The 27,997-nt window shown below is 43.8% G+C and overlaps 2 protein-coding genes across 6 annotated transcripts; both read left to right on the top strand.

The window, feature by feature from the left end:
- The first annotated feature begins 2 nt into the window (after positions 1–2).
- On the top strand, positions 3–5,551 carry rpn1 (ribophorin I). Its single transcript, XM_038696253.1, has 10 exons — positions 3–359; positions 1,065–1,129; positions 1,430–1,736; positions 1,829–2,038; positions 2,131–2,323; positions 2,528–2,627; positions 2,728–2,866; positions 3,941–4,060; positions 4,206–4,451; positions 4,538–5,551. Exons 1-10 carry the CDS (start codon positions 105–107, stop codon positions 4,718–4,720), a joined length of 1,818 nt encoding a protein of 605 aa, XP_038552181.1. The 5' UTR covers positions 3–104; the 3' UTR covers positions 4,721–5,551.
- Positions 5,552–13,636: 8,085 nt separating this feature from the next.
- Positions 13,637–27,009, top strand: gata2a (GATA binding protein 2a). Of its 5 annotated transcripts, XM_038697252.1 has the most exons (7): positions 13,637–13,911; positions 15,451–15,644; positions 18,178–18,582; positions 19,305–19,877; positions 22,556–22,713; positions 25,049–25,174; positions 25,804–27,009. In XM_038697252.1, exons 3-7 carry the CDS (start codon positions 18,354–18,356, stop codon positions 26,101–26,103), a joined length of 1,386 nt encoding a protein of 461 aa, XP_038553180.1. In that variant the 5' UTR covers positions 13,637–13,911; positions 15,451–15,644; positions 18,178–18,353; the 3' UTR covers positions 26,104–27,009. The 5 variants fall into 5 exon arrangements, with proteins under 5 accessions (XP_038553180.1, XP_038553179.1, XP_038553181.1 ...); XM_038697251.1 differs by lacking the exon at positions 15,451–15,644; XM_038697253.1 differs by lacking the exons at positions 13,637–13,911; positions 15,451–15,644 and adding an exon at positions 17,790–17,937 and having other exon boundaries at positions 22,568–22,713.
- The last annotated feature ends 988 nt before the right edge of the window (positions 27,010–27,997 follow it).

Here is a 27,997-nt window from a genome sequence, read left to right as displayed (position 1 = left end):
AATGAAGCGTCATCCTTTCTGATGTAGAGCGGCACGGCGGCCTTTCTTTGCTGCTCTACATTTCCCTCAATCTTTCCGCTCTTGTCCCGGTATTTCACATCGTAATGTCTTTAACCATGACTCGAAAGTCGCCGCTTCTCGCCGCGTGCCTGCTGCTGCTGCTGGCTGCTCGGAGCTCGGAGGTTTCAGCGGACGGTTTGGTGAACGAGGAGGTGAAGAGGACCGTGGACTTGAGCACTCATCTGGCCAAGATCACCGCGGAGATCGTGCTGTCCAACCAGGGACACTCTGCCGTCCAGAGCTTCATATTAGCGGTCGAGGATGACCTGTCCGCACACCTGGCATACATCGGAGCTTCGGTGAGCCCAACATCAGTGACTGAAACGCCGCCAGCCCCTCTGCTGAGAAATGACTCGCTAGCTTTAGCCTGTTAGCCCCTTCATGGCATGCTACACGTATCCTGGCTATGCAACACCCCGCTGCTCTTAAATGTAGCTTTTTTTCTGTGTTAAATTGACAGCAGTAACGTTAGTGCACAGGTTGGTGCTACCATGTGATGTTACAGTGTGTTCATTGAATGCATGAAATCACAGCTCATAAGTTAGCAAGGATGATGTGATTCAGTGTGTGGTCCTGCAGTGAGCTCAAAAACAGCCACAGTTTGCTAAGTTACTATTGTGTGTATTGCTTATTGCAATGTATTGGCATTAGCTCATTTGCATTGAGCAGGAATGTACTAAACAGCTCGACCTAAATCAGATAAATTAATTTTGAATCGCTGAGGATGTGTAACAAGTTAACTTCCGCAGCGCTGCACGCTCTGACTGAATGACACGTATGCGCTGGGCAGCTCACTTCCGTGTGTGACTGCGCAGGCCTGCCCCTTCCACTATGAATGAAACTGTAGCAATGCTCTGTTTTTAGACAGAATAAAACGCTACACGAGGTTCCTTCAAGGCTTCAACTGTTACCCGCTGCATTATGAACCTTTCACTTGTCCCGTATTTCGCTGGTAAGTGTTTTCATTTCAAACAGTGTATGCTCAAACCACCATGTTTTCACAGGTGAAGGGTGATGACGAGGAGGATGGCACACTTGAACTCCAACAGACAACAATTCAGGGCCGAAGGTAAGATATTAGACTCCGTTACATAGTCATCTGTCGATTTCTGTCAGTGCAGTGACTTTTAATATGAAAATAAATGGGTTTGATTCATAAAACAATACTTGGCAACTTGTTAGATGACAAATTACTTATTGATAAATATTTGGGTCATTTTATCAGCATTTTCCATTTACAATATAAGGTAGTAAAACCACATCCCCAACAATGAAATGTTGAAAGCAAGATTACATTTTGTAGTTCAGCAGTTATGCAATTAATCTTCCCCATGCTCCTCTCTGTCATGTCTCATCTGTTCCTGTACAGCGGGCAGTTTTACAAAGTGCAGCTGCCCTCCAGTCTGGCAGCAGGCGCTCAGCTGAAAGCAAAGGTAGAGATGACATTTAGCCATGTCCTGAAGCCCTTCCCCACACACGTCACCCAAGCAGAGCGCCAGCTGGTGGTCTTTCAGGGGAACCACTACCTGTATTCCCCGTACCCTACTCGCAGCCAGACCACGCGTGTCCGACTGGCCTCTAAGACTGTGGAGAGCTACACGAAGCTGGGTAACCCCAGCAAGAATGATGAGATCATCGAGTATGGACCCTTCCGGGACGTAGCTCCATTCAGCGAGGTACAGCTCTAAACCAGGTTTGATGAGCTTCAATTGAAGCTGCAAGAGAGTTTCTAAAACCTTATGTGTTGTTTGTGTTCTGTTCTGTCCAGGATGCGATGAAGATCCACTATGAAAACAACTCCCCCTTCCTCACCATCAGCAGCATAACTCGGACCATTGAGGTCTCTCACTGGGGTAACATTGCTGTGGAAGAGACCATCGACTTAAGACACACGGGAGCCATCCTGAAGGGGCCTTTTTCACGTTACGATTATCAGCGTCAGTCAGACAGTGGTATCTCATCTGTCAAATCCTTCAAGGTGCTGTATTAAACTCAAACCACCGGCGTCTTGACTTCTTGTTACTGTTGAGGTGATGTGGATGATGACTATATATGCCTTCTCCTCAACAGACAATCCTTCCTGCCTCGGCCCAGGACGTCTACTACAGAGATGAGATTGGAAACATCTCCACCTCCCATCTGCAGGTTCTGGATGACTCTGTGGAGGTGGAGGTCAGACCTCGCTTCCCGTTGTTCGGAGGCTGGAAGACCCACTACATCATTGGCTACAATCTGCCCAGCTACGAGTACCTCTACACCCTGGGTGAGTTCAGCCCAAACACAGGAGAAAACTTCATACCCATTTTCTGAAGGACCACTCCAGACTGAGAGGAAGGGTACAGGTGGATAATTGAGACAGGACAGACGCTTGTGTTCACCATGAGTGGTACCCAGGCTTCCTATTTTAGACACATCCTTCCTAATCACCGACAATGTGCTGCTAATGTGTCACATGTTTATCATCTAGGTGACCAATATGCACTGAAGATGAGACTGGTTGACCATGTGTATGATGACCAGGTTATTGACTTCCTCACTGTGAAAATCATCCTGCCAGAGGGGGCCAGGTAAGTGTTTGCCAGCAGATGTTCAGTGTGTTGGGTTGAGTGGAGATTTTTGAAAGTACTCTGCTGATTTCTCATGTTTTTCCCTGTCTTGTCCTATCAGAAACATCCACATGGAAACACCTTACAAAATTGACCGCATGCCAAACCAGCTGCACTATACATATCTGGATACCTTTGGCCGACCAGTGCTGGTCGCCACTAAGAACAACCTGGTGGAGCATCACATTCAGGATGTTGTGGTAAGACGAATGCTAGAAAAGTACGGGAATTGTGGCATGCTTTATAAAATACATAGATATGCATTATTTACCAGAAGATCGCTTTTAATAACCTAACATGTAGCTTCTACTTTATTATTAATAACCACATGTCCAGATATGTTGAAGCCAGATAGCTGCCAGAGCTGCAGACAGGTTTTTTAAGTTTAAAAATGAGTTTTAAAGTAATTGTACACTACAGTAATCAAACCTTTACAGTCTGATTAAATTATCCTATTAACTTAAACTTTGCATAAAATGTATCTTAGAATGAGCTGTGTAACAGTAGTATGAACTTGATCTAAGACCCATCCCCAGGTCTTCTTACATCAGTCATTGTTCCAGATTTGAGGAGGTTCTGAGTTTCCCCCCCAGCAAACTTCTCTAGATAAATGGGTAAACTTGTGAAACGAGACTCAAAAAAAGCCTCTATGAACAGCTAAATTACCAGCATGTGTTTGTTTCTGTGAATGTCAGTCTTGAGGGGCTGCTTGTGAGGATTTGGATGTGTTAGTGTTAATGTTATGAATGTCTGTATGGCTATACTGTACTTTCATAATACATTCTTCACAGTACTGTGTCCTCACAGGGACAGTCAACGCAAGGTGTTCAGTTCACAATAATGTTAGAGAGAAAAGCATACAATACTTCATATTTGGGAAGCTTTGACCAGCATAGGTTTTATATTTTTACTTGATAAATTACTTGTTTAATCAATTATCAGAGTATAGATTTATTAATATTATTGTCTATCATTCAACTAGTGAATCAAATAATTGTTTCCGCACTTGAAATTGGGTTTAGCTCCCTCAAGTTCATGTTTCAGTTTAGGGAAACTCATTGCTAATGGCTTAAGACACAGACCACTGACTGCAAAGTCACTGGCTGTAGTACGGCTTTGTTGCACGTGGTGACCATTTCCTCTCATCTCTCTACTATAACAGTCTAATAAAGGTATTTCAGACTTCGGCCTCACCAGACTTATTTCACAGTTGTGTGAAGTTGATATAAGCTGTGAAATCAAATCTGAATTAATAAACCTCTTGTGGTTACCAGGTTCATTATAACTTCAATAAGATCCTGATGCTACAGGAGCCTCTCTTGGTTGTAGGAGCCTTCTACATCCTCTTCTTCACTGTCATCATCTATGTCCGCCTGGACTTTGCCATCACAAAGGTATGACAACAGCCATGTGTTTCGTTAAGCCTGGTTTCTTTGTCCTTATGTTCACCTACATTTCAATCAGTTCTTGTCACTTCACTCTTATGTGTTGGGAATCAGTTTTAAATATGTTTTTACGTCCTCCTCCTGCTTTGTTCAGGACCCCGCTGCTGAGGTGCGTATGAAGGTGGCCTCTATCACGGAGCAGGTGCTGACCCTGGTCAACAAGCGCTTGGGTCTGTACCGACATATGGACGAGGTGGTGAACCGCTACAAACAGTCGCGCGACACTGGGGCCCTCAACAGCGGCCGGAAGACTCTAGAGGCCGACCACCGCACTCTTACCAACGAGATCAGCTCACTGCAGGCCCGCCTCAAAGCTGAGGGCTCCGACTTGGCGGATAAGGTGAGCAGCGTGTGTTTTGAATTGTTGTGAAGTGACCTGGATGTGGCAGGGAGGCTCACCCCCCCCCCCCCCCCCTGTGCTCTCAGGTCGGGGAGGTGCAGAAGCTGGACGGCCAGGTGAAGGAGCTGGTGTGCCGATCCTGCCAGGAGGCGGAGCGGCTGGTGGCGGGTAAGGTCAAGAAGGAGGCTTACATCGAAAGTGAGAAGACTCTGACCAGCAAGAGACAGGAGCTTGTCAGCCGCATTGACAGTCTGCTGGATGCCCTCTAAACTACTCCTGCCACACTAGCACGCATAAACAGGCACACTATCCCTGCTACAACATGCAACCGACTATTTGTATGTATGAGAATTAAATTAAATGTGACACAAATGCTTAAACATTTTTTTTTTTTACCATCCTTCAACCCAGACATGGACTGTAAACATCTCATCTTACAGTAGTGGTTTATATTGTGCCTTGTGATAAACTCGAGGTCACTGCGTGCTCCGCTCTACAGCAGCTACATCACAACGTTTGGCTTTTTTGTTTGTTTGTTTTTGAGTTTGTTGACCCACACTTAAACTGTGTCACACTTTGCAAAGACATGACACTTAATTTTCATGTTCAAATCTGGACTTTGTATAATTTTTCTTTTTCATGGAGTATGTATGGGTATGGGGCTTTTTTTTATGAATATCTGAAGGGCCCAAGTGTTTTCAGTCTCATGTCTTTTCTCGCATACACTGTATTCTGAGATTAAATCATGGCTACTTCTTCAGCATGAAGGTGAAAGCCTTTTCCAATGTTATCTCTTTTGCACTTACAAATTTTTTCTACTCGCCCCCATCTGACGTTTATATTTGAACAAATCTGAAGCTCTAATTCTGTGTCATCCAAAATGCTTGTTGTTGATGTTCACCAGTCATATTTTCTACGTTTTGTATGATTTGTTTTGCAAGTGGTGTTTTTTTTGTTTTGTTTTTTTGACCATGAGAGTAGTGAATACATGAAATTAGGTAGTATGCAGGAAAAGACATGGGAGATGGGACACAGATGTGAAATGGGCAAGGATATGGAAAGCTGTCAAATTTGAAATAAAGTCTTGAGAAACTCATTGAGCAAGGTTATTGGTTTATTATTTAGTAGGTGTGTGAAGACTGTTTACATTTGGTTTTGGCTGGTGTATTAGTTGGGGAAGCAGTATCCATGTGTAATCAAAAGGGGGCGTACTTGTGTTGAAAACCACCACTTTTTTCTCTTCAGCAAAACTGCACTTCATTTTGACCCCATCAATTCTGTTGAATCCTCTGCTGACACAAAATGTAATTCTACCATCTCAAAATAAAAACCAGCTACATATGCACTTTGACTGGTGCCCCTTTTTAAAACTGGCACCACAGAGGGAGTTTCCAGCACATTGTTGGATTCCTTATTTCAGAGTAACCCCCACCTATCGCCCTCTCCTCCCCACTCAGCAGAGCAGCCAACCTGCTTCAATGGACAGTCAGAGCCCAGGACAAACATAAGGGGTCAGTCTGAGGTCATTGCTTTCCCTCTGAGGTCACCAGGGGTCCTGGTAGGTCATTTCCTGCTCCATAATAACAGTCCCCGTTCCCCTCACAATGATAATGTTAACATATTGTATGTGCCGTACAATAATCATTCTGAAAATACACAGCAGGGGGAAAGCAAAGACAATGTCTGTTAGCACTGATGCTCGGTGCTGGTGAAAGGCCACACAATAGCATTTTTGTTTGGGTGTTTGTACACGAGTGGAGATTTGGAGCAGTTCGGAGAGCCGCCGTGTCTCATTCTCACAGCAGAAAACAGACGTGCTGCTCGCACACGTCTACCTCGACACAAGTGACCGTGTCGAACAAACCACTGAGCTCATGTCTGCTCACCACTCAGTAGTGACGCCATCAGGTCACTAGAATGAATCACTGGCCTTGAAAAGGTTAGGAGAACAGAATAAAGCTGGCATTGATTGAGTCTGAAATCCCTTTCCATGCATTTTCATGGTCTAAACGTGTCATTGTAGTTTTAAATTACCCTTACTGGGAATTTTCTCTAATGTAGGCTTGCACCTGTACCAGCAGCGTTCCTCCCTCCTTTCCATTCAGTCAATTTCCTATTATTTAATCCTATTTATATATATAATCCTATTTAATCCCTATTTATATTTTATACATCGCCAATAGCTAAATTGTTTAATTCTTGTGTTGCTACTGGAGATATTAAACAACAATATCACACAAATTAAAATAAAACAATGCTGCCTTACAAAGGCAGATGGTAGAAACGATGGAAACTGAAGTTGGTTCTTCGCCAAACTGTGGAGATGTATAATTTGTAAAACCTTAATTTTAATGCCTTTTTAGTCCAATTATAAACATTTTGTCCTTGCGGCATTTAGATACTGCACTGTATGTTTGGACAATCTTAAAGACACAGGGAAGATACATCTCAAAATACGTTCTTGTTTCTACAGCTCTCTTGTACGTTTGAGCTAATGAGCTAGTTTAATATAAATAATCTTTAATGAAATAAATTTGTGGTTTAAAGGAATCTTAATGATGAAGTCATTCTGAGACTGCGGAGATGCTGGTTATTCATAAATTATTTGGTAAAACAGATCAGTCAAAAAGTCTGATTCAGATCGCAATTTTAACCCAATGATATTGCGTTTTGACTTTGTTGGGCAGAATGGAAGGCTAGTTGTCTCTTTAGCGTATTCATGAGTGTAATTCTTAAAGGTCAGATAAATATGGGCTCAGATACTGAGGAAGAAGATACTCAGATACTGAGGAAGAAGCGAGGCACTGGAAGAGCCAATGTCATGAAGCTGTTGAAAAGTCTTTGAATTTTATGTTGTGACTGATGCTGTTGGCAAGGATAGTAGTCCTGCTTCATGAAGGGGCATCACTGAATATGGCTGGACCTTATGGCTCATGTCATCATGGATCGGTTTGTTGATGCGTTTTGCTTCCACATTTGGCTGTTATATCATCGACAGGGAGACAATGCCATGTCAGTGATATAACAGCAAAGTGTGGTATTGGTGTTTGGCCTTTCAGTCTTTTCAGACCCAGCGTGGTCCTCTGGTCCAGGATGTGATTACTGGTCGCAGAAGAACTGCGGTTTATCTGTTGGTGTAAGCCGAGCAGAATACTGTTTAAACCGGAATTCATGTGCAGCACTGTATCCTGATGTGGCAAACCGTGTGTGTGTGAGTGTGTGTTTGAGGTGGATGAGGAGGTTTGTGCAGGGTGCTGGACTGGTTGGGCCATGTGGTTGAGCTGTCATGCCCTCCAACCCCTCTCAGGCATGAAGTTGATTATTATCTTCCTTTCCTGAAGTATAGTAATGATGCAGAATGTGTTCTTTTCCTTATCTGCCAGAAAAATAATGAATATGCAAAAAAAAAAAGTGGAGTTAAAGTAGGTATCAGTTGAAGGGGTAATCCACAAGCCCAGTGTCTGGTGACGTGGTAGTGATTGATTGCAGTGAGGGCTCACCTGCCGTACTCTCCCTCTTAATCTTTCTCGCGCTAAAATACACACACATACACACACAAAGAGAGAGGCAGAAGTCACCAGTCAGGGAACAATATCCTGCTCAGGAGACCCTTCACAGCACACTCTCATAAATCACAGAGACAGAGCCACCACCCTCACTGTCAGTATGTTATTATGCACACACACACACACACACACACACACACACACACACACACACACACACACACACACACACACACAGATCCACGTTCCTCACAACATGCATTCATTCAATGCAGTCAATCCTGCTACCCAGCCATAATAGGTTGTCATCGAAAAGAAGACATATGACTTGAATCTGAACTCAAAACTCGAGCCCTCAAACACACCTCACCTGCGTTGATTCCCCCTGGCTCTGCTTAAAACACACATCCTCACAACAGCAGCTCTGTGTCCTGCTCTGCCCTGGCCCTCTGCACCGGCCATTCCTCAGTGACAGGGTGCCGGGATGAGGGGATGAGAGGCTCTGAAGGGCGAGGTGAGGGATGGATGAAAGCCCCCGCTGCTAAGGTCCCGGGGCCCTGCGTCCTGTGCAGGTGGCAGGTGTGATCTTGCCGGGTGCAGAAGCGTGAGGGCGAGGAAGAGGAGGACAATGAAGGCGTCTGTGGCCCTCGTTGCAGCTGCGGGAGGCGGGCAAGAGCCCGGCTGACAGACAAGATAGTCAACACAGACGGAAAAGACGGAGGAAGGGAAGGGCAGCGTAGGGAGATGGAGATGGGACTTCAAACGGAGGATTGGGCCCCGGGTGCGGAGAGACACATTCTTGTCTGGCATGGAAGAGGTGGGGACAGAGGGAGAGCAGGAAAGATGGATGGCACAAAAAAGGCGAGCATCAAAGGCCACGGTCGTGCTCCTCTCGCGCAGATGTTTACATTGCGCACACTTTTGCCCAAAGCTTCTGTGCTCTGCCTACATCTGTGTGCATATGGATGTCAACCTCCCTCTTTCTATGGATTTGTATCGATGAGACAGTAATCCTCTTCCCTTGCCGCCCTTGTGTGCAACTGTCCACAGCTCCCACTAAGACCCACTGATCTCTGCCACATGGCGCTCCATCAAAGCACTGATGGTCATGCCTCTCAGGACAAGTTTTGCCAAAAAAACACACCCGCGTGGCTCATATATGTCCCTCAGTGCAGAGGATAAGTGGCAGATGAAGGTTTGACGCTACTTTAGACTTTGTATCATCTTGGATCACATGAAGGCGAGTAAAACAAAGCTGCTCTCTGTTAAAATGCATTCTTGTCTGAGTGCTTGCACAGAGACACACACACACACAAACACACACACACACACACACGTTTCCTACTTTGTCTATTGGACCTGATTAGAGTGACAGGGGCACTTCCCATTGGCTGTGAGAGTGGCCTTCTCTTTCCCAGGGCAGCCAATTTCCCCTACTCCAGAGCTGATAGGAAACTTTGATTGTCCACTGAGCTCAGGAGAGACAAAGAGATTTTTCCTCCTGCAATCCACATATCGCACCATCACATCTCTACCTACAATCACCCTCCCTGCTTGCTCTCTCTTCTACCATATCTCCCTCTTGAATTTTCTTGCCTTATTTCCATGAACCCATACTCACTTTCTGTTGTGGGCTGCTGAACGTGAGTCCATTAAACTGGCACTGACTGCTTTGATGGGCAGGAAGTTTCACTTCATGTGGTGACATCTGCATCCTGTGACACAATCCTACCCTGCATACATGATCTACTGTCTTGGCTTACCACTGTCCTCTAATAGCATTCCTATAATTTTACACTGTGAGCACAGGCGGACGCTGCTAAAAGCATTTGCATACTGGTATGTTCTCATGTTGGGTGTGAAGGGAACCGAGAAAAGAGGGGGTAGGGTGGGACGAACAGAATAAGCGAGGCGTCTAAACGTGGAGAGGGCCAACAGGAAACATCACCCTCTCTCTCTTCACCCGCTGCTGGCCCTCCCTGAAAACACACTTCCTGTCAGACCTCCTCTAACTTCCTGTCCAGCCACTGGGAATCCCAGCTGGAACATTCCAGCCATGCAATAGTCTCCCTCCTTCTCAGGGGTGCTTGCTTATTACAATTTCGTACTTGCTCAATCCCTCAGTCATCCATGCAAATATTTGTAGCATATACAGAGAGGGAGAGAGAGAGAGGGAGGGAGAGAGGGAGAGAGAGGGGACTGCCATGATAGTGCTGCAGCCTCCTCTCCTCGCCAGGGGTCGCTACATAACAGCACATTTTCTCCTGCGTGACTTGACTGCTTCCCTCCTGCAGTGTGAAACTCTCCAGCCTCAGTGCTGGTGATACTGGGCTCTTCTATCTCCTCAGACGTATCTCATTTATATTACTATTTTTTTTTAGCGCAGTGCCATTAGTCTAATGGCATTAAATGAAATGGCACATGCATGTTTATAAGTATGCCTTCACGCGGGGGCCATATGGGTTGGGAAAAAATCAGGTTTGGTGACTTTGTGTATGACCTTTTCGCAGAGAGAGCTAATCCCGAGCCATAATAGACTCCGGGACCCATATGGAAAACTGCAGCACCGTTATCTCGGTTGTCTAGGAGACCATCAGAGCACCGGGGCCGGTGGAGATGTCACGGTATTAAAAGGGGAGTGCGGGTTTGTGTGTGCGTGTGTATTGGAAAATGTTTTTTGTCACAAGCGTCACTCATAAATACTGCATTGTGGGCGTACAACTATTTTTTCCTGCCAGGTTTGGCCCGCATCATTATTATATTTTTTTCTACAGCATGTTAAAATTATAAATACAATTTTGAAGACATAGGAAAAGGTCAGTCATGAGAAAAGTGAAGAAGGGGGACATGCTCTGTTCCTTAACCCGAAAAAAAAAGCAGTCGCCGGACATCAATTAAAAATGTAGCAAAACTTCTGTGTCCTAAATTGTTGCAAACGTAGGCCTACACTGCACTAAATGCCATCAGTTTATTTAAAAGGTAGCCTAACACGGGCCTTATGTGAGGCCCGTTTGCTCTGGAGAGAAGTAGGACTACTAAACAGACAAAACGAAATCAGAGAAAACTAGGGGCACGTTAAGCGGTTTAGCCTGTTGTGAAACTGAAGATAATGCTATCATGTTTCAATGTGTTTACTGGCACGGAATAATTTTCACAAGTGCAATTAAAGTTGGAAATTGAGTTTATCGAGCTATCTGTATTTTATGCTGTTATCTAGTGTTATCTGTAGAGATCTCATATATATATAATATATATATATATATATATATATATATATATCTTAAAAAATGTAGCTATCTTAATAAACTGTAAGAATTGTTTCCCTAACTATGTAGCCTGAATGTGTGACAATATTGTCGTAGCCTATTTTGTAACAACTCAAAATGAGTTATATCATACAACATATTATTATGTTATTTAAACAGGCTGTATACATCCTAGCAGTAATGGGACTAATCAGACAGATAGGCATCATATCACAGTGATGTATGTTTAATATCGCTTGTATTGATATGTAAAGTGTGCACCAGTGGTTCGGCCAATAAACTCTCTCAACTGCCAAATAAAGAATATATTGGCAGCATGGCTGCAGCGCGTAAAACGTGAGAATATTCCTCATTCCCTGAGCCTATCTGTCTCTATCAACCTGCGGGATCTCACCCCACGCGCGCACGCGCGCGCACACACAAACAGGCACACACACATAGGCTACACACAAATGATGCATTAGATGCATTGAATGTATTTGTTGTGCAAGTTTGAAAAGGCGGCGATAATCTGGGAGTGAGAGATAAGGAACACCAATTTATTCAGCAGTACTTTGGACCCCGCTTCCAGCCTCGGTCGGTGCTAACACCCCCAGCAGTTTGCTGATAACGATTAGGCCATTTATTATCTTCACAGAGAACAAAGATTGCGTGGTGCCGATGAAATATTACCCCTGGTAATAATCAGAAGGAGAAGGGCCCTGGCATCTAATGCAGTGTGCATATAATATCGTCCCTGACGAAAACCGTGCACACACACACGGAGTCTCCCGCATAACATGCAGAAAATGAATTGAACAAAAGAAGTGCAAGTACACACAAATATAATACTAAGCTAATACTGTAGTGATTTATTGATAGGTTTTTAACACATACTACTACTACTACTACTACTACTAATAATAATAATAATAATAACAATAATAATAATGATAATAATAATAGATTAAAGTAGTGGTAGGCTATTATTCCCTGACAATGCCTGAAATAAAACTGTTAACTATTGGTTAACTCATTTTAAAAGGCATGAACGTTGACTGAAATGTATCGTTTGCACAGCCTAATTATATTAATATTGAGTGTAGACTAGTTTGTAACACTGTAACTAAAAAAATTAACCTTATATAAATAGACCAAATAATCAAAAGTCAAACTAATAGTGCTCATTTTTAACATTTATTTCACAGTCCAGACAAAAATACTATACAGCCAGATCCAGTTTAAAAAGAGGTATTCCATCTCAAAAATTCTACTGGAAGGCTTTATGAGTAAACATTATCTTGAGAAGCCATAACGCACTTATAGGTTATCCGTTATTCATACTGCGAATTTTTTTTTTTAAGTTGTATTTCGGTGAACTTCCATTAATCGATATTTGGAGCCCTCACATCTTTGCTCTGGTGATTTTAAACACTGAAACAAATGTTATTAATTCAGTCAGACTTCACATTTCTTTTCTTTCTCTTCTTTTTGTGTGCGTGTGTACTCTGGGGAGCACGAGCCCCGAGTTGCAGAGGTCCTCGCGCCCCTTGCACCTGCCTGGCTCCAGCGCCGCGCACGAGCCCAGGTCGCGTGCAGGAGATTTTAGGGGCTTTGCATGTTTTACAAAGTTGTTGTGACTGTGTGGATTATAAAACACAAAAAGGAGGAGGGAGGGCACAGTATTTTTCTTCTTTAACACATTTAACACAGGGGGGTGGGGGAGGAGCAGAGGGTCATGAAGCAAAACCCTCGGGAAGTCAATTAGGAACGAGGCTGTCAGTCTTTCACAAGATTTTAGTGAAAACAAAACTAACACACACACAAACCACAACAGTAACAAATATTATAAACAAGGTGTATAGCGTTGGGATGTTTATTGACTGCACAGGAAGGACTGAACAGACATCACTGCAGATGTCGCATCACCTTGCTTTCTGTTGGCCACAAGCTGCAAAAGTTAGTCGTTTACAAATTACTTCCAAACTGCTCACAATGATTGTGCGTGTATAGTCCTGCACCTGGGACAAGTGCGGACCAAGGACACCCACTGGCTCTTGAAAGCCCGCAGGAAGTCCTCACGCAAATGCAATTATTTAGTTTCTTTAATATTTTACTGCCTAGAGGAATGAAAAAGGTGCGTTCAAATCATGTTCTAATGTCACCACATTTAGCTACAGGCCTATACGCGATTCTGCATGAATTGATAACCAACAACAAAAATCTGCCAGAAGGGTTTTGCATCTGAATGTAGGCCTGAGGTCCTTGCTGGGACCCTCTGTAAGGGCCAAGTTATTGATCACCTCTTGGGAACAGGTATTGTTGCCACTTTCTGTCCATTTAACCGGGACCCGGAAGACAGGCTGCTGGCTGACGTGCCATTACGTTGCTTTGTTGCTGCAGCCTCTCACACGGCCACTGAAGTTTTTGCTCATATTCAGAGAGGTTCGGAGACACAGCGAGAGAGGAGGGACACACACACGCAGCTCTCTGCCCGGCGATCAGACTGAGAGCGCCGGTTGTTCCATGTTGTCTCGACATCATCTTTAAAAAGCAGGGCTGGCCTGGACACCTTTCTCGATCGGTCGTTTATTTTGCGCCGTTATTTCGGAGATGAGCGCCGCTCTGGGCGGTGAATCCCATGGACTCACTTTCTCTGGTTTGACTCAGAAAGCGCAGCCACTCTGCTCCCATGTAAAACTGAAGCAGGTAAATGAATTACTTGATATTTCTATATCTGTCATTTTTTATAAAATCCTCTTTGGGAAATGTTTTTGCCTTTTTTTAAAATTCTAATAATAGCCTATACCTAGGCTATACCCAAAGCTATAGGTAGGTTAAAATAATTGGCTAATAAATGTCTCCTCGTTATTAATATAATTGTAGCAAAAAAAAAAATTAGTTCGTAAGCAATTATAATAGGTTATTTTTTGCAACAGTGCTTGAATTTTAGCTTTCATGACTGTTAAGGAATGATGTATGCTGGGTTTACGCTTCGTTCATAAATTCGCCTTCATATTCAGCCTTATTTGTCACGGTTATTCGGATATTAACGGTATAAACCTCCATAACATCTGACAAGCGCCTCAATATTGAATCAAACGTGTAAAGCATATCAGCAAATTGTAGCCAAAAGATGCGATAGTTTCACTGACATCTACTCTGATTTTCAGAACAGTAGGTTAACCTGTAGGCTATTATTTTTCTAAATGAGCGAACAATAAAAATGAAGCCAAAAATCTGCCAAAATGAATAATTAACGTACCTATATGTACCTATAGCCTACTATAACCCAAGCAGCATTTCTGAAATTTCAAAAAATTCACGTGGCCACGTAAATACTATCAATAATCAATTTTAATGAAGCCCCCTTTATATTGCCGTGGGCAAGGTGCTCTATTCCTGGGGAGAGAAAAAAAAGCTCGATCACGAAATGGATTGGTGTATCATCAGCATGATATTAGTGACGACAAAAGTGTTCAATTGTCACGCGTTAAAGTGCATAATGACTGGAGCAAAAGGCTTTCATCAGCAGAAAGAGCAGTCACATCACTACAATGGTGGAGCAGAGACAGGGGCGGGCCGGGGTCTCCGCAGGCATGCAAGAGCTGGAGTGAATACACCAACCTCTCTCTCTCTCTCTTACCTGTGCTTGTTGTCTGCGTGAGGCTTTATGGGCCGTTTGTGCTGCATGATTCAAATAACATGAGGTAATTGTGTGAAGCTCAGTGTTAGTGACAACAGGGCGTGTACATTGTGCACGTGGATTTGTAGGTTAATGCAATGAGAGCACCTCTAGTTATTTTAATGAATGAATGGCTGGGTGAATGAACACATGTTGTTGAGGAGCTGTTGCTGCATCTCGGATACTTTTTTTTTATCAAACCGTTTCTATGTAGAGCAGTTACAGCTCTTGTGCTTTCCAAAATTGCTCCAATAAAGGGTTTGGAAACCTAAGAATCATCTTCTGCGCCATAATCCTTTTTATAAAGTGTGCATTTCGCCTGTTATGTCCTGTCCTATTCTGAAACGTTATTATTCTGACCCCAAACAGCTTAAATGGGAGTGAGTGCTGCTCTCATAGCAGCATCCAGGCCCCTCAGTTATATGGCCTTGTGTCTGGGTGCTTGTGTCTATAAAGCCCCCCCAGTGCTCTGGCTCGATCTAATTAGCCGTGAGTAAAGGGTACAATAATGCTTCAGCTGGTTTGTGTCATTCTCTTCTCTCTGGCTCTGCTTATCTTCACAGGCCCCACTGTGGCTCTTCACACTACCCCCACCCCCCCAAAAAAACACAATCACACACACACACACACACACACACACACACACACACACACACACACACACACACACACACACACACACACACATACATTTTGCATCGTCACACACCTCCACTCTGGATAATGATGGATGACCGTGCCCAGTGGGAACAAACAGGTAGATAAAGCCAATCCCATTTAATAACAGCATGGATCGGAATGATAATCTTGTTGTTCATTAGCCACTGTGGCTGCACAGCGATACAGTTGTTGCACACCTTTCTCACCCAGCGCAGGGGGTGTTGTGAGAGGGATAGTGTTCTCCAGTCTACCATCCCTGAGTGAAACAATACTGCTGTGTCCTTGAGAAAGACAGAGGGAAAGCAACCCCCCCCCCCCCACACACACACACACACCCTCTCCACTAACCCTCCGTCACCCTCTCCCATCTTTTGTTCCAGCAGAGATACAAATGGGATTAATGAAGGTATACATTACAGAGGGCTAAATCCTGCTGAGTAATCCATTTGGCAAACATGCAAACAACAATGGGCATGTTGCAGAAGCTAGCCTGACCCACTCTCCAAGGCCCAGTGGTTAGCACAGCCAGAACCCAAAACAGAAACACATATAGGCTGACCGCTGCCTAGTGATATGTTCCAGCGCTCAGAAAGTAATGTCCTCTCACAACTAGGCTATAGCCTCAAGAACAAGAGCATCACTGGCAATCCATTCATGCTCGGACAGAGGGAGCCATTGTTGCTTCACGTTCAAACATGTGTGACAGCAATTATTCTGCAGCAGAAAATAGCTTCTTTTTATTAGACACACAAATAGTGTATTCTTGATGATTGATCCATTATGTATTATAATACAACATTTATAAAAGGACACGGGATGACCATATTAAGATGCGCGTGGTCTCACTCCACCTGCCAACTGCGGTGCTTCTTTTCACTGGAATGTTAGTTATTCAGGTTGCTGGCCCTCTGTTGCCCCACATGCACTAATTTGTTGGTTTTAAGAGTTGACAAGCTCAAAGGGCTGAGCTCATCAACTCACTGCCCCTGGCAACGTGCCAGTGATTTAACGATTGATGACTGACACACACACACACACACACACACACACACACACAAATACGCACACATTTACACAGCAGGAATGACATCAGATCAGAGAGGGATTGTCGCCCTAATGACCTGCATCGTATGAGGGGTCTTTTACCTGGAGAATTCGTCCAGGTATCAGAAGCTTTACGTGACACCCCTAAACTCCCACAACACGTGAAGTCAGGTCCAGGCGTCAGCGTGGCGGCCAGTCTAGGCTCCGAGGACCCTCCAATTATTCCCTGTCAATAACACACACACCAAACACACATGCATCGACGTTTTATTTGGCCTTAGCGCTATTCACCATAATAGGCAGCACACAATAATAGCCTAATAGTAGCGTAATAATAATAATAATAATAATAATAATAATAATAATAATAATAATAATAATAAGACTCTATTTAGGGTTTTGATTTGTATTGTGAGTTTTGAATGAAGACACTTTAACGATCCCCAGCTGGTTTTCATAGGTGAGGCCTTGCGGCCATCCCTGGTGCCGCCAAGTAAGAAAGGGAAGTCACCAGTATGCAAACTGTGTTTGATTGCTCTATACCCCCAAACAAAACCACTATTTTCACAAGAAGAATGCTCTGCTACTAATTAAGGACAATTAGGCGATCCCAACAAAGGGGCCAATTTCGGGTTCATAAATTTGACTCCTCCTCTGCTGGTTTTATGAGGTGCTGAAAACGCTGTTTATTTACATTACAGCACTTTGCGAAAAGCAACACTTACATTTGGGCTGTTGTTCGTAATGTAAAGCTAAATCAGTGACTGTAATTGTTAAAAAAAATTGAAAATTGAATTGTAGTCTTGAAAAAGTGTCTCAGATGATTTAGGATAGATTCTTAAAATATTTTGCAGATAGATTCATACAGGTGAAGGTGACTTACACTAGTATTAACATACAATACATTTCCTTTCTAAAACATTATAATAGGCCAAAGCCATATATTGTGCCGACTGAATTTCCCTTCATGTTATGTCTGTCTTTGGGCGAATAACTGCCGCTAAAACAGCAGATTATCAGGGGCCGATTGCTCATTCAGTGTGAGCGTCATGAGAGAGAAAGACCCCCGAGAAATTACACTGCTGATTGATAAGTCTTTTAGTTTTTCGGTGCAGGGAAATGGGAATTGAAAGACGGAGAGCAGGGATGCAGCGAGCCAATTGTGGCAGGGCTGACTGTGATTGGCTCAGGCCGAGGCCCCGCCCCACGTGGCTTGATATGGGAATTTACTGGCGCCAGCCGCATCAGTCTGCGCCACATCTCATTAATGAGCCTGAGCACTGCATGGATCAGGAGGTTTACTCATCCAAGCTGTGTTTGCTGTCAGCTGATCGAAATCGCAACAGGTATCCAGAGGATACATTTGTATTTTTTTTCTTTATGCGGGGACGAGATGCATTGAGTGAGACAGCTTTGCACTACTTTGTTTTCGACATTTAATCATTAGGACCCTAAAGTGTGTAAAGTTTATTTCACGTGTCAACTGATTAGAGAAAAATATAAAGGATGCTTCTTCTTTGCACGGACGGAGGGGTGGAGCGGTCACGGTGTTCATAAATTAACAATTTGTTTTCGTCTCATTGCAGGTATAACGAAGGAGAACGGGTTGTTTAAGGATTCTTTTTCTGAAGTAAATAAACACAGCCGAGATTTTCACAGCCCAGGAACTATATTGTAAGGAGGATTAAACTTCCACTTGGAGGCAAACGTAGCCCAAAAGTAGCCAAACACACAGAGAGGAAAGGAGACGGCCAGCTCAGCCATGGAGGTCGCAGCGGCTGATCAGTCTCGGTGGATGGCGCACCATCACGCAGTGCTGAACGGCCAGCACCCGGACTCTCACCACCACAGTCTGAGCCACAACTACATGGAGCCCATGGCGCCTTTACTGCCCCAGGACGAAGTTGACATGTTTCTGAACCACTTGGACTCTCAAGGGAACCCCTACTACACCAACTCCCGGGCAAGGGTCACATACAGCCAAGCACACGGTAAGATGCCAAGTCCATACTGTGACACTTGAAAATTAATTTTATTAAGGCATTATTAAGCTATAGTTTTTATATAGTTCATCAAAGACCAAACAAAACCTGCATAATATGTGTGTCTTGGTTGTTTGTGTGTGGAATAAAGGACGCTACAGAAACGATAAGCTTAACAATTTATGCAGTGTGCAGTAATTTTTTAAAAGTCCTCCATGGCTTTTCTGGGCCAATTCACCAACATAAAAGGAATTTCTAGCAAATGACAGCGAGAGGAAAGGGAAGTATGTCATTTAACCCTTCTCTGTTAGGGCAGGGGTTTCTGGAGGGGGAGAGAGAGAGAGGCACTTCCCGGATATAAAATAAAAACCGCAAATTTACTAATAACAATCTTTAGTCCGAGAGCTGCAGTCGATGAAAATATACTGCCCCCTGACGAGGAGCTACTTTTAGTGTGTTTTCTGCAGTCATTAAGCCCTTCAAATAGGCACAATATGTGAGGATAGGCTACTGTCATTTTATTGAAAACATTTTTGGATAATTAACCGGTAAGAAAAATCTGTTATTTTAAATTAACTAGGCCTACCAGCATTTTATCGTCATCTGGAACTAAATGTCGGACTCAAGTAATTCTGAGTATTTAACAGGTAAGCTGATTCTGATGGCAAGACTGGTGTGTCAGAGCAGCATTATAATAAAAGTTATATCAAATGCATTATTTTGGATTTCAGCTCGCCTCGCTGGGAACCAGGTTTGCCGACCACACCTCATCCACAGCCCCGGCATTCCCTGGCTGGACCCCGGGAAAGCAGCCCTGTCCGCTGCCCACCACCATAACGCATGGGCGGTCAGCCACTTCAGCAAACCCGGCCTGCACCCCAGCGGCTCCGGCTACCCTTGCAGCAGCAGCACCGGCACTGCTCCGGTTTCGTCGCTCACTCCCGCGTCCCACTCCAGCCCGCACCTCTACAGTTTCCCCCCCACCCCCCCGAAAGACGTGTCTCCAGACCCCGGCCCTACCTCTCCGACCTCTACCTCGACCAGGATGGACGAGAAGGAGTCGATCAAGTACCAGGTGCAGCTGACGGACGGCATGAAAATGGAGAGCTGTAGTCCCCTCCGCAGCGGCCTGGCCTCGATGAACAGTCAGGCAGCCACGCATCACCCCATCCCGACCTATCCGGCCTATCCTCTGCATACACCCCACGAGTACAGCGGCAGTCTCTTCCACCCTGGCAGCCTGCTCGGCGGGTCCTCCTCCAGCTTTACGCCCAAATGCAAAAGCAAAGCCAGGTCGAGCTCAGGTGAGTCCCACGCGTGTTTCTCCCTTACCTCAGATGGCAGATCAAGATGATAAGGCCTAATTAAATAGTTATGGTTTATTCAGCTGAGCAGTGAAGCGTCACACAACACAACCAGTCATCAGCAGATACATCTTATGTCATAATGTATTAATAGTAGACTAGGCTATTGTGCTACATTTTGTTTATTCAAGTGTGTGGAATCGTGTTCTAAATTGTTTTTTGTGTCTTGTATCTGATTCTTAATTCTGGGGCCACTTATGTAACTACGACTTGTTGCTCTGGTGTGTCCCTTACAAAAACAGAGATCATTTCCCTCAGGCACTTCTCTCAAAACCTGTCCTGACAAGTCTTATCTTTGTCCACTTAAAAGGCTTTAGAGATTAATCAACCTTAGATGAAACTCATCAGACTAATCGGGGTCGATTAGCCTATTTACTAAATGTCCAGCTATGGGCCATTATGCGCATGATTAAACTGGGTGTCACGTAAAAGAAAGGAAATTACTAATTAAACTAATCAATTATGTACATATATATTTTGTTGGTGTTGGTTTGGCGAAATATAAACGCATTGATTATAATTTGACCAGAGATTAAACACCTCAAGAGAATTTTAGATAGGATAAATTTATTCAATTCGTTTCTAAATGTTCAGGCACTCAAATGGTTTCTTCCTCGTGCCACACACTTGTTTTCTTTTAAACGTGGCCTTTATTGCACTTAAAAATGAAGGAGTCACGACGCCCTGGCTCCTGCCATATCCTGTATACCTCCAAGTGAACAAATCACGACCTCCACCCCGCCCACAGCTCTTCCAAGCACTAACAAAGCACAGGCGACAGAGCCTTGCTGTTTGTGTTTTTAAGCATGGCCTTGGCCCAGTGCACTGACATGAAGTGGAGGCAACCAAGCCCACAGCAGATCTGCTTCTATGTGTAGACTAAAGTGTATTTAATAACACTCTTACTACATGCATCATCTAACAGTGAAGGAGACCCTGAGTGCCTCCAGTAATCCTGATTCAAAATGCACATAATTGGTTTGCCTTTTACTTGAAATTCTCAAAGCCAGTGAAATTGTTTATAATAAAACGCAGTGTATTATCTGACTGTCTGGACAAGCACCTGATTCAATAGGCTGCGTGTTGGGAGTAACATTTAGGGGAATATTTAGACTTTATGGCTGATATTAATGTGCAGACATTTGAAAAACAACTCAGTCTGGTAATGACTCTGTAATTTCCCTACATTGTTCCAGCTGTTGTACTTTGAATAAATGGCCAAAACAAATGACAAGGACAGACATGTAGACTGTTAACAAGTTGCTCCAAATGTAGCTGTGCAATTATCAACATTGTCACCCGTTGTTCCCTGTGCTTTTTTAATACACCTGGGGAATGCTCGCTGGCTGAGTGAATGTGAGCTGTTGTAGCAGAGAAATGTTATACTGTGACATTTAAAAGAAGCTGGCCAGACTATGTCCGAATCAGTAACACAAATATATCAGCTACAGCTTTAAAAGGGCTCTTATCTATCAAAGTCGGTGTCCAGTGCCAGTAATGGTGATTGATTGTTGTACAAAATGCCACAATGACATTTCAGCTGTCAGCACATATACCTTACAGTAGTGCGGCTTCCTGTTGAACTAGCCTCAAACCAGAACACCTCCTCCTCCTCCTGCTCTCTAGCCTACCTTTTCAAACAGAGCTTCCCATTTTCTTCTTATTTCAACACTAAACATTGCATAAGACATAATACAACAGTCATTGCTGATGAATATTTGTAGTGTTAATGAATCAGCTTTAATGTGGTTGCTGGACTTGCGAAACACTTAAGAGGAAGAGAAGGGAGGTATAGAAGAAATAAAAAGCGAGGTACATAAAAAAGAGCCGAGATGCATTTCAAAAGGAACATAGCTTTTTGTTCAGGTCAGATTCCATTGTAGAGCGAGGGTGGGGCTGTGGGTGTCGCTGGCATTATAACAGGAATAATGAGATGATGCTCTAGGGAGAGAGCGATACTTGAATTAGATGAATCGGTCGGTTTAGCAACAGGCTGTTTGAAGTCAGTCAAACCTGAACGGGAGAAGAGAGAGTGTGGGGATAACGTAAAAAAGCAGGTTTTTATATAGAAGAGCACAAGAATGCACAGGAAGTCTATTTCAAATTCAGTCTCTTTTTAAAAATAATACAAACCTCATCAAAATAATGCTGGGACTGGACAGCGTTTCTATATTATTAATTGCAGGCAATGTGCAATGCGAGCTTTTCATTAAAGACTGCAACACTGTCCGACACATTTAATACCACCAGCACCACCACCCACTTATGTTTCCTCTCATGGGTGCCCACTGAGCTGATGAATAATGTAGTCCTAATTTGATGGTGTGTCTCATTCTTCTTGGACACCTCTGGACATGTTCTGGCTGTGTCTGGCCTCCCCACTCTGGATCGGTTTACATAGAGGTGTCTGTGTCCATGACAGCCGTGCACACTCGGTACACCTGCACTCTGATATGGACATTGTCTCCATCATGAGCCATATTTTTGACTTATTACATATTAGAGGCCCGTCTAGCACTGTGTAGTTGCCGGATTTGGCTGGACAGCTGCTATGTGTTGCTTCTGAAAGCGGGTGAACGTTTTAATTATATAAAATTTCTTCCTGTCTCCTCTTCTTGAACTATATGCAGAGGGCCGTGAATGTGTAAACTGTGGCGCCACCTCCACCCCTCTGTGGCGACGGGATGGTACCGGCCACTACCTGTGCAACGCCTGTGGCCTGTACCACAAGATGAACGGCCAGAACCGACCACTCATCAAGCCCAAGCGTAGACTGGTGAGTCCTACTTCTCAGTCCATTGCTTTACTGTGAGGGAAGGCACCCAAATATGAGCACAAAGCAGATGCCGGCAGCACAATTCCAGGAAAGTTATATTTTCCCTATGATCTTCCTGGAATTGTTTGTCCCTCTCACCCCCGATGATCCGCCTTCATGGCCTGTTACAATACTGCTACTATTGCCATTGTTCCTGCTATCATTATTGCTGGTACTTCTGATACTGTTACTGATACCAATGCCCATGCTGCTTTAGTTAACACCATGCTTGAGTAAATGAAAAGCAGCATGGACGCACAACATTCTTGCCATGGATGTACCACTGCTGCAGAGCTGCACAGCCACTTTTGACTTTAACCCTACTGAAGCTGGACACACTTCTCTGTGCCATAAGTCATTTATTTTTATGGCTTTCAAATCAATTTATAAATCCATGCATTTTAATCAAATTTTAAAATCTATCTAAAATATATGTCTCGATTTATCTGTTCTTCTAAGTACTCTACATGAGTGCATGCATTATTTATTTATGTAGCCTTTTATTGTTATTTTTTAAAAAGCTTGACATATTTACTCAATCTGAAAAACAAAACAAATCCAGACACTTTTTTGTCTAGAAATTCATAAATTGGCACAAACAATCATATCTCTGTATAAATGACAAATATTTTCCCTGTCAGTGGTTAATTGGTTAGTAAAAATAAAGATAAGCATTATAAGCACAAATCACTTATAACTTAATAAGTATTATTGACTGAAATAAATAAACAGCAACACAGTCACAAATAGTAATAATAATGATCAGTGTAATATAAGTAATAAAAGTGGCAAATTATTAAGAATTAATTACTGGCTTTACCCCACAAATTAAATTAGTTTTTGGTCATTCAGTGCTGGTATAACCTTTTAACTTTAATAAAAAGGGCTTTCTCATTTACCCAGGCTAATTATGATTGCAGGGGCTGTAGCCTGGGCCTAATGGTCTTCATTAACATTAGCTGGTAATTTGACAAGCAAATAAATTGGCCGCTATCAGACGATCAGCAAAGATATTAGGGTGGCCTTTTTTAAAACACTAAAGCCTATCATTATACATATTTTTCTGATTATATTTTTCGTGTTGTTCCTTGACCACATCCACGTCGTTCCTCTTCGTGAAAAGGCCATTCCATTTTCCACTGGCTCGGCCCATGTGGCTGTAGCTTTTGCATTTTCAGCTCAAGTGTTTTTCAGAGTTGTGTTCAAAGGGGCATCCAGTTGTTTCCTATCCGGATATCTGCCCGGCCCAGATAAGGAAGTCAGGCTCCCGGCTGTTTCCGCCTTCAACCAGCGCGCTGCATTCTCTATGGCCAGACTGACATATACTGTAAAGAGATTATCACAACACTGGAGGAGCCGCTTATGTGTGAAGAGACAGAGCGCGAGGGGCAGGGATTGGAAAATAAATGTATTTATGTTCTTCTCTTGTTTGTCATTCTCGGTGGCCAGTGGTATGCTGCGGTGTTAACGCGCAGCGTCTTTTTATTAATTAAATAAATAAAGATATCTATGCACTTAACTTATAACGAAAACTGCTCTCCTGGTCGATAGCAACGAGCCCACCTGAAATTAATTAAAGGAAAAATCCTGGATGCTGTCTGCAAAGCAAAGAGCCAGAGGGTTCTTGCATGTAAAGCTAATGTTTCTTATTATGTGTGAAGAATTGATCCGCAATGGACGCACGAGCACAATGCCAGGCAGGACACAGGGTCTTACACGACTTGTAGCCCAGTTTCCATGGATCAGGAAAAGCGCAGGGCTTACACAAGGCCTGCATTATAACCTGTTAATACCGGCATACTTTAATTAATTAAATGTTATAATTACCGACAGGCTTGTAAAGAATCAGCAATTCTCTAGAAAAATGCCCCCATTTCTTATTGCACAAATTATTATTGATCATAGTTGTAGCTGTCTGCATAGCCTATGCAATTGATTTAATAGAGGAGCTAAGTCATTTTCCCAGTCTGAGTGTCGCTTCTTATGATGCATTTGTGCACATGGTTCTGCGGTGAAAGTTGAAACTTCATGAAAATCCACCCGTATAATTTAGACACACTTTCTGTCTCTTGTTGATTTTGTGCTGAGAGAGAAATCATAAAGTCATTGCTTGTAATGTCAGTGCTGTGGCTTCAATAACACACGTGTTAAATAATTAGCCTTCCATAGGTGTCTAAAGAACCGTGATATATATACTATTCCAACTGTGTTTTCCTGCAGCTCAGTGTCAGCGCTGACCTCTCTACGACATGTGAATGAGTGATTATTCATGATATATTTTCTCTGCTTTCTTCAGTCTGCTGCTAGACGTGCAGGCACCTGCTGTGCAAACTGCCAGACCACCACCACCACCCTGTGGAGGCGCAACGGGAACGGAGACCCGGTGTGTAACGCCTGCGGCCTTTACTTTAAACTGCACAATGTAAGTAGCATGAAATAACCACTGCACTCAAGTGCGGGGTTTTGGGTTTGTTGGGGGGGGGTATTGCTGGTCGTTAACTGGTCAAGTGGGCGGACAGCTCCTATCGATTTAGGAGCAGAGAAACTGTGAGAGTGTGGAGGCAAAGCCTGCTCACCCTGTCGAGCAGAACCCACTGGTCGTCTTTTTTTTATTAATCCATCGTTGTTTCAATGGGGGGCGTAACTCCCCCGGAGAGGCTGCGGGGTGGGACTGTCATTCAGTGTAACGGCGTCGGTTACACTGATGAGGATTTGTCTGAGGCTGCTCCTTTCAGCTCCAGCCAGGCCCTCATCCCCATGTATTCATATTGACCAGGACGGTTCTGTTTGGTTTTAAAAAAGACAAAAGCTCAAAAACGCCCCGACTTGACTTATAATGGAGCTATATATGCAAAACAGCTGCTCATTATTTATAGCATTTATTTCACACTGGCATAACTCATAATACTGGGTTACCATGAAATAAATGCATGTAAATCCTAATTGGCAGTGCAATATGTGACATATTCCTGGTGACATTTTAAATTAGTTAGTGAATGTTAATGAATCCTTTATCTGGTATGCCTTGAGTTAATGTGCCGCTCTCCACAGGTCAACAGACCCCTGACCATGAAGAAAGAAGGCATCCAGACGCGCAACCGCAAGATGTCCAGCAAGTCCAAGAGGAACAAACGCGCAGGGGACGGCTTCGATGAGCTATCCAAGTGCATGCAGGACAAGGCCTCTCCCTTTGGCAGTGCACACGGCCTCACCAGCCACATGACCCACATGGGTCACCTGCCCCCCTTCAGCCACTCTGGACACATGCTGCCTACTCCCACGCCCATTCACCCTTCATTCGGTCACCCCCACCACTCCAATCGCTCGCCAGTCTGGGCTGAACCTCACTGAGGCCCCCCACACCCACCAACCCAGAACTCCTCTGCCTGTAGGAGCCGCCACATCGCCATTAACACTAAATGGCCTCCACATCACGTCGTAAGCTGAGCAGACTTGTTGCGTCATGTACAGTGGTTGGAGGGGAGAGACTTTCAGTTGGACTTACTGACCGAAGGTCACGTCATGCCTGACCTCACCGATGGGACGCTGCAGAGCAGGACTTTAGCAGACTTTGTGAAGAGCTAATGTGACGAGGGGTTTGTTAGTCCCTGGCTAAGGCTTGCAGGAACGGAGTGAATGGAGACGCTTGTCATTCTTTTTGCTTATTTTTACTAAGTCACTTTGGTACCCACCTCTCCTTGACCCTGTAACAGGAGACTCTCGAGAGGTCTGCTATGAGAACCGTTGTTTTCCCCTCAAGGCCATCTCATTATATACTGAGATACGTGCACCCCGTCCATCCCCAGGCTGTCGTCCACGTTTGCTGTGGACAGACAGACAAACTCTTCAGTGTTGGAAGTCTTAAGACTGGCCGACAGCTACAGCACCCGTCAGATGCAGACTACCCACAAACCTGTGCTGTCCTCACATGCTGGATTGTACACCACCACAGCGTTCACCTGTTTTTAATAATGGACTTTTATGGAAAAAAGACACAGTAAATAGAGTGTTTATAAATGCTTAATTGCTATTATTGCTGGTATATTTGATGTTATAATTATTGCTACGATAATTTATTTTCACTCTAAGCTTTCGTCAAAGACACATGGAAACTGTTATGATTTTAATTTCATGGTTATTATGTTAAGAAAAACACTGACCTATCTTAGATAAAAAAAAAAGTCCCTGAGCTGTACGTTTTTATCATTTTTCCATCTCAAAAACGTAAAGGAAATAAAGTTTAATACTAAAGCAAAATCTGTCACTGCCTCGTAAGTTTAGTCTGTCTCTGTTCACCATTCTTAAACACACACACACACACACACACACACACACACACACATACACACATACACACACACAACATATAGCATTAGACTAAACTCTCCTTTTAATGAAGAGTGCTTGATTATTAAAATCATGAGCGATATCAGATGCATCAAGGGAAGTTCTGTGATCCCTTAAGCGTGGTAATGCTTTGGTCAGGCTCCTCCTCTATCTGTGATGGCGCGTTGTTAAGAGAAGGCCTCTTTGTGGAGCTGAGGCCCCAGGCTGGACCATTGTACCCAGACAGCAGGCTCCATCGAAGGGCTCCGGAGTCACACACAGTCAAACATATGCACATACCCACATGCTCAGGCACACACACACACACACACACACACATACACACACACACACACACACACACACACACACACACACACACACTTGCGGAAAACAAACAAACACAAACGCTAATTCACACCCTTTTTTAACCAAATAACCCATGCAAGGTCTCTGTTTTTATCTCAAATAGCCACATTTATTATGAATCCGTATGTGGCAACTACTCAGTCAGAAGTGCAGTTCAGCGGGAGCCTTCCTCGCTTCATGTGTCTGTCGGAGTAACCCTCTCTCTTGGCTGCGGTGACTGGAGTGAGAGGAAGGACAGCGGGTCTTTAGTGGGAGAGAGAGGAGGAAGGAAAGGCAATCAGGCGACCTGAGCAAACACGTGGGGGTCTGCTCAGACCCTTCGCACACAGATGTGCAGCTGAGGCTGCCAGGAAGCAGGCGTCGACTCTGTTGCCCCCTCATCTCGTCCTCTTTTTTCTTTCTCTTTGTTTTGTTTGTCTTTTTTTCACTCTCTCTCCTTCTGCTCTTCCATTTATTCTGTTTGTCTTTTATTCTCCTTCGTTCCCTCTTTCTCTCTCTACATTGGTCATTCTTTCTCTCCCTCCCATTTGGACGATTACAGTGAAATAAA

Source organism: Micropterus salmoides, unplaced genomic scaffold (genome assembly GCF_014851395.1).
Source record: "Micropterus salmoides isolate LMB-PRFRI ecotype aquatic unplaced genomic scaffold, ASM1485139v1 Ms_hic_scaffold_4, whole genome shotgun sequence".
NCBI classification, from domain to species: domain Eukaryota; kingdom Metazoa; phylum Chordata; class Actinopteri; order Centrarchiformes; family Centrarchidae; genus Micropterus; species Micropterus salmoides.
Note: the sequence above shows the minus strand (reverse complement) of the source record. Positions and strands in the feature narration are given on the sequence as shown.

Coding starts and splice junctions, on each gene's coding strand:
- rpn1 (XM_038696253.1), top strand. CDS start 105: ATGTCTTTAACCATGACTCGAAAGTCGCCGCTTCTCGCCGCGTGCCTG. Junction 1,737..1,828: donor ACGTAGCTCCATTCAGCGAG/GTACAGCTCTAA, acceptor TGTTCTGTCCAG/GATGCGATGAAGATCCACTA. Junction 4,061..4,205: donor TGGACTTTGCCATCACAAAG/GTATGACAACAG, acceptor TGCTTTGTTCAG/GACCCCGCTGCTGAGGTGCG.
- gata2a (XM_038697251.1), top strand. CDS start 18,354: ATGGAGGTCGCAGCGGCTGATCAGTCTCGGTGGATGGCGCACCATCAC. Junction 18,583..19,304: donor CACATACAGCCAAGCACACG/GTAAGATGCCAA, acceptor TTTGGATTTCAG/CTCGCCTCGCTGGGAACCAG. Junction 22,714..25,048: donor TCAAGCCCAAGCGTAGACTG/GTGAGTCCTACT, acceptor TGCTTTCTTCAG/TCTGCTGCTAGACGTGCAGG.